The 11842-nt window shown below is 40.6% G+C and overlaps 1 protein-coding gene across 1 annotated transcript; it reads left to right on the top strand.

Annotated features, from left to right (window-relative positions):
• Nucleotides 6835-9101, top strand: NR0B1 (nuclear receptor subfamily 0 group B member 1). The gene is made up of 2 exons (XM_021408324.1): nt 6835-7632; nt 8567-9101. Exons 1-2 carry the CDS (start codon nt 7086-7088, stop codon nt 8809-8811), a joined length of 792 nt encoding a protein of 263 aa, XP_021263999.1. The 5' UTR covers nt 6835-7085; the 3' UTR covers nt 8812-9101.

The following is an 11842-nucleotide window of genomic DNA, read 5'->3' on the forward strand; positions in this document are numbered from 1 at the left end:
ATGGTCCTGCAGTTCTGAGATTAAAAGTCCAAGGTAATGATGTGATTTACTATCTTACAGGTATACAGAGAAAACGCGTCCTTGAGAAGAGTGAAAGATTTAAACTGAACACATTTCTGGATGCAAGAAAGAGACAATGAAGTGTCAACAATGACATTTTAGGTATATATTTTTTCTCCTTCTGATCTAGATGCTCTGCAAAATGCAAAAATAACTGAAAAGCAAAAGAAATGATGAAGGTGCGAAAGAAGGAATTGCTAATCTTCCTATTCTAAGACAACCATATGTTCAAAGCCAAAACCTGGAAAGATGCACCTTGAGATAACAGTGAAATCAGTGAAATTAATGAAATAGTGGAATTCTAGTGAAATTTGACCAGAAGCAGAAAGCTACATGGATTATAGCTTCCGTGGGCTGGGAGGAAAAAAAGGAGTATTTCTTCTCTAAATCCAACTCCATCACGTTTCCAAAACCAAATAAAACAACGCCCTAGCAGCAGGTTACCAGAAAGAAGCATAAAAATAAATATATTTATCAATCTTCCTCTATCTTTGGACAAACAATCTTCAGTCTATCCCTATAAGGTTTCTCTCCTGCTGCAAGCTCTACTGTATTATCAGTTTCTTTTCCTTTTCCCTTGTCTATTTTTCAACAGTTGGAAATTCTCCACTTCTGATTTTCTAAGCTAAAGTTTTCCTTGACATGCCCATTCACTGTACTTCATTTTCTATTTCACATATACTTCTTATGACTACTCTATCCCTATCCAGTGGCAGTGCCTTCCATCCTTCTTTGCAGTGCCCTATTCCTTTGCACATTCACACATTTCTTCTCCAACACGGATTCTTCTTGCTTACCAACACCATGCATGTGTTTTACTGTCCCCTGCCCCTCTGAGGGAAGCCACTCATATGGATGCTGGAGTATAGCAGTTTTCTACTCAGTAATTTTTCTGTTCAGTGCCTTGCATTTTTCTGAATGCCCATGTGAAAACTAACAAACAAACAAAAAACAGCAGCAACAAAACCATAACAAAAATCCCACCCTCAGCAGCTGATTCAGTGAGACAAAAAAACCCTTCCCCTCTTCTAATTCAACATTCAATGACTCTACCTTCTTCTTATCATGGTCACTGAAAAAAAACACGTATAGCCTTCATATTCACCAAATCCAAATCGAGATTGAATGGTTTTGGGCAGATGCATAGAGATGAACAAGCTGCACTTCAGCTCAGTGTAGTAGCTCAGAAGTAGTGCCTTTAGGCACTGACAGTGCTAGCCCTGGGATTCTCTGACTATCAGAGCAACCAAGGATGTTATCTGGCTGCAGGTGAGCTAGATTAAGATGTCAGAACTTCTCACTGTACAGTGGGTTATCAATGGCTGTAACATACCAAATGTATCAACATAACTGCTGGATCACTCTCTTATCAAGTTCTGTTGAAATGATCTAGGTTGGAAAAATCCTTTCTTTAAACAGCATAAGCAAACTCAGTTATTTTGACAAAACTGAAGTAATCTCTCTCGTACGCCAGCAGAAGAGAATGCTGAATGACTTTCCTGTTCTATACAGAATACATACAGAATTTAGAATGGTAGTCTGTGATTTAAGCAAAGAATGTAGCCAAAGAACTGCAGAAGTTACTTGAAGATCATAAATATTTGAGATACAGAGTTTAGATTGCATGGTGAACCTGTAATTCCTTTATTTATCTTCCAAATTCATGTAAAAAGAATGATAAAAAATGAAATGAGTATGTTTTCTAATACCAAAACATGAACCTGACAATGAGAAATGATATTCTGCCTCAGAAGAAGGCAGAATTTTTTTAAATATCCAACTTGAGTGAATTATGTCTCACTTAAAACCTATGGAAATATGTGTGCATTTTAAAAACCGTGATATTGTTTTTCACAGAAAATATGTGCTAACTTACAAATCTGCCTGAATGTAATCTTTTTATTAGCAGCATATTCTCGCATCTTACTCAGAAATGTAAATGTATCTGTAAACTTGTCAGTCTCAGATGATCAGTTACAATGACATGTATTTATGCAGTAATTTCAACTTCAGAATTTGCATAAATGTTATTTAGTACACTATTGCCACAGCAGTGCTAGATTGCATTTTATTCTCACAGTCTTGTATTAAAGGGTGTATTGAAGAGCTTAATTTGCCAGCTTGTGTATGTTATTCAACTGTTTACCAGCAATGTATTTCTCGAGGCAAATAATTGTAGCTAAGTTCAGTAATTCAAAGTTATTTCTACACTAATATTTTATAGTACACATCCCTTATCCGAGTGTCATTAGCAAGAGTACAGATCAATTTCAGGTGGTATTTAAAAGATTGATTTAAAAACAATGATTGCTCAAAGCTCTCACTCCCCTAGTCTCAGGCCTTAGAGTTTTGTTCCCATTGAGTGAGGGGTTCCATGTGGTGGTTGAGTAGAAGAAGGGCATACAGCAGTGATCTCCATCTGAATGAGCTCAGGTCAGTAAATTGGCAAAAAATTACCCATTTCTTCTTGATGGCTTAGTTTCTTGCTGATTAAGCCAAACAAAAATCTGCCATTACACACCACTCTTACAGCTTTTTAGATTAGGTGAGACCTCGGAAAGCATTACTGGGGAAAATAAAGCACGGAGAACACACTGCAAGGTACCTTGTTTCTTTGTTACCTTTCTTGTAATGACTAGTCTAAAAATGGTGCCAGTTTTATTTCATTTGGCTCACCAGATGAGTGCCAAAGCTGGTACATGGAAATAAGCAGCAGAAATACATATTTGGGAGTCATCTTTTTTAGCTTCATTGGACTAGCTCAGCCTCTCTCATGGGATTGCAACCTTAAACATGCCACTCAAGACAGATGTTTGGGAACGTATGAATTCACTTCAGACAAAAAAGTCCCTAATTTTATGTCCTCCTGAAGCCTAATTGCATAACGTATGGTGAATTAGCATATGAATGCAAAAAGATGTCTGTGATGTGTGAACGTCTTAAATTGGTTATCTGCCAATGGAAATATGACAGTAAAGTGCACAGTCAAGTAATAGTAAATCTAAATTCAGGATTCCTACTTCTGGATACAAAATGCCATGGCCTCATGTTGATCCTAAATAAATAAATAAATAAATAAATAATCACAAGTTCAAATTAATTTAAGAAATGTAAAAGGGTTGATTTTGCATCATTATAGTTTATGCTGGATCACCTACTTTCAAACAGTTTGTGTAAAGCCTAAAACTGATACAAACTATCGAATAGTCCAGCTAATCCCATAACAAAATATCACCATATGCTCATTCTGATCCAAAACAAACACACCCTGCTAGATGAGCTGGTGGTAAATACAGTAAAAATACAGTAAAAAAAAAAGTCAAATCACAGCCTTAGGGCAGCTGTAAAAGCTGTGTAAATTCAGGTTCTGCATCCCTTGACCACGTACAGACCAAGTGCCTTTGGCGCACATTGAATCAATCAGGCTGTCAATATGATCCGCCCAACGAATCTATTGCAAGTTGAGGAAGGAGGCAATAGCGCATCAGGAATACTTGATAAAATATATAGGTAAAACACTATTAATGGTGATACTTTTCCCTTAATCCCCTTATTTTCAAGTAAATATCCCTGTAAAATACAAAGGATGTGAATGGTTGTCATTCTGACAAATGGACAATCATCATGAGATATATGTGTAAAACATAACAATACACTCACATTCCAAACCTTGCTTTAATGGAATACTTATTTTATACCAAACACATCTTGCTAATCAAACACTATTTGTGTTTGATTACAATACAGTACTTCACATTCAACTCTTTTTTTTTTCTCAGAGAAAAAGGTTAACTTTTCTTGTGCATATCACTGAATTGAGCCTGTTTTACATCTGATCTCAAGATCAAATTTTGCTTTTCAGCCCTTACACTTGGAGATGGTTGATTTTAGAGGATATCGATATCAATTCCTCATTGGAAAAAAAGCTCTCTCTCAAGCTAATGGTGCACTAAAGCACTGATGGCACAATAACAAATGCTTGTTTGGTCTTGTACTGAAACTGAAGACGTGCCCTCTGGCCAAGAACCAAGTGTACTACCAGATGAGCGATACAGAGACACTGAAGAGAAACATGAAAGCGTTAAGACTGCTGCCAAGACTGCACTGTATCACTTTTATATCCAAGGCTTTTGTCCGAGTTAAAAACAAAGCAAAACACAAACAAACAAGCAATCCTTTTTTTTATTTTTTCCTGGAATTATGTAAATCTACTCATGACTGAACAATACAGAGCTAGGTAACATTCACCTAAGATCTTTTAGCAGACACTGGACATATCCTTTTTCATGTATTTTCCATCAAAATACATTTACTTGTATGAGAGGAAATTCAATTTAAGTTTCTGTTTTTAAATAGAAAGCTTTGTTGTCTTTTGTTTAACTTGAATGCGTTCCTCCAACATGAAAAACTAAGCTGATCAAATCATTTAAGTAGCAAGGTTTCTAGGGCATTTTTGAAGCTTTAAATGAGAAATAAATTATCTGCCCTGAATAAAATGTCATGTATTTTGATACATTAAGAGTTAGAAAGAGAGAAATGTGTGTGTAAGTGCTCTTACGAGAGAAGGTTTACTTCTGACTGTATTAGTGTAATTTCTGGCACTGCATAGTAAATCAAGCTTCAGTTTCAGTACAGTATACCTATGCTGACATGGTTATCAAATAAAAATCCTTTCTGTATAGGTTGGTTGAGAGTAAAGTGTCAGCAAAGTCATTATATGACACTAGAGCTGCATTCACATTTGAGACTTGGTTGAAAGAGAAATGCCTTGAAAAACTGAACACTTGCAACCTACATTGCTACATCAGGAAAAAATTCCATTGTAGACCTGGTATAAAAGTTTCATATTGCCCTTACATATGGCCTTGTGTAAGCAGCATTCTCCCATTAGAAGCAGAATGTTCCCACAAATGGAGTACAAGTTCAAAACTGCAAAGGCAATGATCTGAGTCTTAGCTGTCTCATAGTTTCCCAGAGATACATTCCAGGTTACAAACTAATAAAAAACATAATTAGATTTTATTGTCAGACCAATATCAGGTACTTCACGAAAGATGGGCTACTGATGGCAACTAAAAGCATAGGGATGCTCAATTTCTAAACATGGCAAAATTTATCTCTGAAGTTGGTGAAATAAAAAAAAAAAGAAGGAAGACGACTAGAGAGGGGAAAAAAACCTTCTAAAACTGTAACACAGTAATGCTGAGAAAACATTGATGAATATAGCATGAAACAGTCTGGAACAGCAAGAAAATGCATTAGACAATTAGGCAAGTATTTTCCAGTTACCAGTGATACTATTCATACTATTCATACTATTCATACTATTCTATGACAACATTTAATATTATTAAATTTGTTTTGGAATTCTAAGCATTTTTGTTCTTAAAGAATGTTCAGTGAAACACTGTTTTCTGCTCCAGGGACAAATCTCACCTGTCAGCAAACTGTATACATCAGTTCCTTGGTGTAATGTAAAAATTCTCCACTACTGCAAAACCAGTAAAGGGCTTTATCTTATTTGGATCTGTGGGAAAACATGATAGACAAAATCTTAAAGGACCTTAGATAAAAGTCTGAAATTCCTGCATTAGAAAATTGTAAGACTGCTTGACACCAGAAGAGTTAACAATATTTTAATGCAACTAATTTAAATTATATGATGCATTTCACAGGTAAAACCAAGTATAATTATAAGAATTTTGGACAACGAAGTTTACTTGAGGCAAATAACCTGCCAGTGCTTTATATTACACATACACCTTTTATGCCTTTTGTGGAGAAAACCCCTTATGAGTCAAATTGTGAAGAAATATGTAGAGTGAAATATGACCTTATGTAAGCTGATATGGTAGTGCTAGCTTCACAGGGAAAAGAAATTGCTGAGATTTGGCCTAAGATTTCTAAGAAGCCAAAGCACTCAGCAGTATTGCTTAAAAAACCTGCATACTTTCACTGAAAAAAAGTATTTCCAGGATGATTTAAACATCCCTTGCTATTGATATTGATGGAGCAGGTACAGAAAGTGGCTTCCAACTCGCTACTTTCTCTAAAACTGTGCCAAGGTTCTTCTAGTTCACATAAAATGTTTCTGTTTTGGCCCATGAGGCATGAAGATGTAACACTTCACTTACTATAGTATTGCACTCTGCTGCACCCACTCCTAGACAGTCCAGCTGAGAAAGAAAATGTGCTTTTCACTCAAGAGCAAAATCAGATTTGGACAGCCGCTATTCTTCTATCACACCTGGGTAAAATATGAAAGCCTGGTATGGTAGTTTCCTTGTTTTGAAGTCCATGTGCCACCATGGTAAGATTGGTCTCAGAAAAGTGGAGATGTAAATTGAGGGAAATGTTTTAGCCTAATGGGTGGAACGTATCTATCATGAGATCAGAAAGATGGGCCGTGCACTGGAGAGCAGAGGAAGGGAATGACTCACGAGGGATAGCTTTGTGGATGATCCACATCATTTCACCCACAGGATGGAACAGAGGTGCGAGCCCAGGACACTCTGAGGAGCCCCACCAGTACCCCAGCATCGTTCCTTGGCTGGGCAGGCGCACTTCTCCCTTCCCCACAGCAGCACCGAGGTGTTAATTAACCCCACGAAGCAGCGCAGACATCCGCAGGAACCTTTCGTACCATGAGCAATGCCCAGCGGGATGTTTACCCTCGGGACGACCCCGCCCCAGTACCCCCGTCTCCCCGCCCTAAGCCCCCGGGCCGCCGGGCGCCATTTCGTGTCGGGCGGGACGCGCTGCCTCCCGTCAGCCGGCGCCTGGCGGCGGGGCCCGCGGCTCCATCTAGGCACCGCCGCGTCAGGAAAGTAGGAGGAGGAGGGCTTTCTCTTTTTATTATTCCCCTCCTCTTTCTCTTTTCCAGCCAGTGAAGAGTGTCTGCCCCCTTTGAACCGCGCACCGGCACGCACGCACACGCGTTCGGCGGCCGGCTATAAATAAGTTAAGAGGCGGGCAGAGGGCGAGCAGTGCTCGTCTCCCGGCGGGCCGGGCGGCTGAGCGGCCCCATGGCGTGCCTGGAGCGCTGCCACTGCTGCGCGGACGGCCGGCGGCACGGCAGCATCCTCTACAGCATCCTCAAGAGCCACGAGCAGGCGGCCGAAGGGCCGGGGCCGCGGCGGGGGCAGGCGGGGCGCGGCTGCTCGTGCGGCTCGCAGCGGCGGGTGGCCCTGAAGAGCCCGCAGGTGGCCTGCAAGGCGGCCTCGGCCGTGCTGGTGAAGACGCTGCGCTTCGTGCAGAACGTGCCCTGCTTCCAGGAGCTGCCCCTGGACGAGCAGCTGGTGCTGGTCCGCAGCTGCTGGGCGCCTCTGCTCGTGCTGGGGCTGGCGCAGGAACGGGTGCACCTGGAGACGGTGGAGAGCGCGGAGCCCAGCATGCTGCAGCGGATCCTCACCACCCGGCGGCACGGCGAGCACGTCCCGGCCCCCGGCCGGCAGCACCCGTCTTCGGCCGGCGAGATCCAGGCCATCAAGGGCTTCTTGGCCAAGTGCTGGAGCCTGGACATCAGCACCAAGGAGTATGCCTACCTCAAGGGGACGGTGCTCTTCAACCCGGGTGAGTGGCGGAGGGGCTGCGGGGGTCTTACGAGCGCGGGTGAAGTGCTGGTGTTTGGCGACGGCGGAGCCCCAGAGCACAGGGAGCCCGCCCGGCCCGCAGCCGCTGGGGACCCTGTGTCCGCCTGGCAGCACTCCCAAGACCTCCGCACTCCGTGAGGGAAACAGCAGGACGCGTCGGGGGGCTCCCAGGAGCCGCCTACGTAGGTAGGGAGCGGCTGTCTGTTGGTTCTTAAGCCTGGATGGCAGCTGGCCAGTTGGATATGGCACTTAAAATGATGGCACTGCCACCTGAAAGCGGTGTTTAGCACTTCTGAATTCCCGCTGTCAGACTGAAAAGCCAAAACTGTTTTCTCAGTCCTTCAATATCCCTAGTATCGTTCACCAGGAAACTTTCACATACTGGAGTTATACTTCTTGCCACTTGTCATCTGGAGCTCCTTAGAAACCACTGTCAAAGGGTACCTTAAACGTGAATACTTTTGTAGGAGTAAATGAAAGCAGCATTTTTTTAAAATTCTTTTCTCTTTACAGACTGCATTTGTCTCTACAAAAGTACTTTGGATATGAAAGGGGGGGGAGGTGGAACTGAGGTCCCTTCCAACCCAAACCATTTTATGATTCTGTGCTTCGTTTTTCAATGAAAGTTTCTGTTGTCAGCAAATATTTTTTCCCCTTTAAATTAATTTTAGCAAATGCTGTGTTTCAAGTTCGAATAGAAAAGAGTGTTATGTGTCCAGAACACCAGCATAAGATTTTGAACTGCACTGTAACATGTGGCACATTGCTTCCTGGTACAAGAAATCCTCTAACAGTTTCATTTGTGCCATAATCTCTGATCTCTTACTCAGTATACTGCAGTTATTATTGTCTAAGAAGAAAGTTGTGTTATAGACAAAGCCTGTGTAAATGAAATAATTTATTTCTCCTTTCAGATCTACCTGGCCTGCAGTGCACACAGTACATTGAAGGACTGCAGAGGGAAGCACAACAAGCTCTAAATGAACATGTCAGGCTCATTCACAGAGGTGACCAAGCCAGATTTGCCAAGCTGAATGTTGTTCTATCCTTGTTACGATCTATTAACGCTAATGTGATTGCTGAACTGTTCTTCAGGCCCATCATTGGAGCAGTGAACATGGATGACATGCTTTTGGAAATGCTTTGTGCAAAATTATGAAGGTGTGTAAAATAATGAAAATAAATGCAATGCAAAGGAACTCTTAGAGCAGAGTAGTGTAAAGTACTGTAAATAAACTAACTTATTGTTTTTACATAGATAGTATTTTTGTATTCAGTAATAAAATAGTCTTTAAGTTCTGGAATTAATTTTTATTAAACACGGTGTTTTTGCATTAAGATTACAGTCATCAGAATAAGATTTGAAGTTGTGAAGAATGTTCATATCCAAAGTCAACTGGCTATTCTTTTACCATGTCTAAGAATAAAGATCATACATACTATACTATACTTTTGAGGTGAGTAATACTTACTTTTTTCAAAACAAAAACTAGTCTAGGTTTACATTTTAAACATAGCTAGCATACAGAAATGGGAATGAACAAGCCATTTACTCAGCTTGTTTCAGTGGTACTAGGATACTGAGTATTGTGATCACAGTTCTGCTCATATTTCCAGTACTGGCTCCGAAGAGTCAGTGAGCTACTTCTCTTGACTTCAACAGAATTGAAGTATATAAGGAGTATTTTAAGAAAATGCATAATGTGTTTGTTACAAATATTTTGAGGTTTAATGAAACTTCATGTGGCTTGGCTGGGTAACTAACACATGTAGTTAAAACATTCCATTCAACACATGTTGGGTGCCAAAAAAACAAGGTAACTCTACTCCCACAAACAAAAAATTAAAAATAGCCAAAAAAGCAAACATCGAGGCAGGGTCAAGAGAACTAAGGATGTGTACTCCACACTTTGCTTTTCATTTTTTTTCATTTCCTAGCTAGGATTTTGATAGCTAGTTTCTTCAGACTGCTTATTTCCATAGAAATAGAAAATTAATATGTTGAAACATGGTGTGCTACGGATGTATCTATCAGCTAACATGAAGATGTCATCATTAAACACTGAGCTTATGTTCATTATTTTTTTTTTAAATCTTGGAATTTGATTCTTTTTCCCAAGGCAGTCAGGTTATTTGGTTGGGGGGGGGGGAGGGGAAGAAATCTCTATTTTAAAATAAAATCAGAAAGGTAAAATCAGTGAATTCATTTCATGGTTTTCCTTTCTGTGTGTGCTGTTTTCTAGCTTTTACCCCTAGGGAAAATTTAAAAAAAAAAAAAAAAGGGGAGAAGAAGTAAGTTAAGTTTTCCTCAAATAGAAGATAGTAGCAGTTATATATGTATAAACTAGCATTAAGATGTGTTTTTTTTAAATACAGTTTACTAACTAGTTGAGGCAGTCATTATTCTTAATAGAAGGTGTGCAAGGGAGAGAGGAAAAGCTTTCTTTTGCTGCCACCTTGCGCAGAGGATAATTACAGCTCCTGCACTCAGGGTGGGAGCAGGGTGGACTGTTGTTTGGTACCTACTTGGGTAAAACTTGTGGAAGGTAGAAATAGCTGGAGAGGTAGCCAAGCACTCCTGGGGGACAAATTCATCCATAGGTGTTATATCCATGAGGTTTGTATTGCCGTAGCAGTAAGGGATCTCATCGGGGACTGGGATGCCATTGCAGAGCAAACAAAACAGCAAGAAGCAATTCCCATCCTGAAGACAAATGGTGTCGCTTAAATGCACGTTTTCATGGTGATCACATAACTCTGAGTCAGGTTGTGTGCCCTGAGAAGCTTCTCAAAAAATTCCAAAGAACAAAAAGAATGTATATGTAGTTCACTACCAGTTCAGTCTTAAAATGGTTCACACCACAAAAGTGCAGGCTTAGTCTCTACTAAATCCATGTTTACATTTACACACACGTACAGTAAACGTGTATGGAGAACACTTTATGGGTAAGTGTTCCGTGAGCTTACAATAGCTTCTAAGGTTATCTAACACCTCTGAAATATATAATGTATATTTCCTTCTTTTTGTGTAAATGGCATATGAGCTCACAATGGTTAGCTTTCAACAACACCTGACAACTCTCTTTTCCAAAAGCTGCAAAGCATGATGATGAAACATTTATAGAGTAGTTAGGCAGCAGATGGATCTTGGGTAAAGAAAAAAAAAATTAAACAGCCTCAGATTAAAACAACTTCATATAGCGCTGAATTTTGTAATATACTGTTCACACTTAAGGATGGAAATATTTCCATTTTCTTTCCTTCTGAGTGGCAGAAGAGACTTGGCAGTATGTAATAGCTGAGCCTTAGTAGCAGGCAAAGATTTTCAGCTGAGCAGTCACCTTGAGATGTTTTGGATCTATTGTGCCACTAAACACAGAAGTTTTCATGTCTCAGGTGGAGCTGCTTACATCTCTGGGTTTGATAAGCAGGAGTATCCCTCTCTGAACAAATTCTGCATTCCATTCAATTTTCTGAAGTTGTCATGAAAAATACTGCTTCTGTGCACAATGAATTCACCTTGAACTCACTGTGTTCTATCATATTTCTCTTGGACCAGCTATGCTGTTAGTCATTTAGTTATTGATGGAAGCACCTGGGAACAGTAAATAGGAAATCTGAATGGGAAAAGCAATTTATCAAGGCTTTCTGCAAAGAACTGGCAAAAATGTATTTCTTCATAGGTCAAAGGAACAGGAATGACTAGGTAAAAAATTAAAATGGCTTACAGGAGAAACCAAGATAAAGGCTTAGGATCCACATGAGAACGGGAGAAGAAACTCTTATGATAAGGGAACGGGATGGGAAAGGGATTGGTTTTAGTGTGGAGACAATGTGCCAAAAGCTGACTGGAAGTAAACAAAGAGAGATGGTAAATCACCAGACAGATCAGGAGCTGGAGCAAAAGGGTGCATGGGGGAGTATTCTGTGTCATGTCCTGAAAGTATCGCAGAGTAGGAAAGAACCTACCCAGGAAGCTGACACAGAGGGAACCTTCTGGGTGACTGCCTTCTGGGACAGAACAGCTCACTCTTTCCCCTGCTGTCAGCTGAGATGAAGAAGGGGCCAGAACACCGGCTATGTAGTAGTGAAGAGCAAGTTGCTCAGTATTCTTCTATGGGGACACAGTGCTCGATGAAGTAAGCAAAGCTGCTCTGGTGTCCCAGGCCTGTAGCACTTGGAGCTCTAAA

Source organism: Numida meleagris, chromosome 1 (assembly GCF_002078875.1).
Source record: "Numida meleagris isolate 19003 breed g44 Domestic line chromosome 1, NumMel1.0, whole genome shotgun sequence".
In the NCBI taxonomy this organism is placed as follows: Eukaryota; Metazoa; Chordata; class Aves; order Galliformes; family Numididae; genus Numida; species Numida meleagris.

What these genes read in the sequence shown, in the direction of transcription:
- NR0B1 (XM_021408324.1), top strand. Translation starts at nt 7,086, where the DNA reads ATGGCGTGCCTGGAGCGCTGCCACTGCTGCGCGGACGGCCGGCGGCAC. An exon ending in GACGGTGCTCTTCAACCCGG is followed by an intron (nt 7,633 to 8,566) that starts GTGAGTGGCGGA and finishes TTCTCCTTTCAG; the next exon opens with ATCTACCTGGCCTGCAGTGC.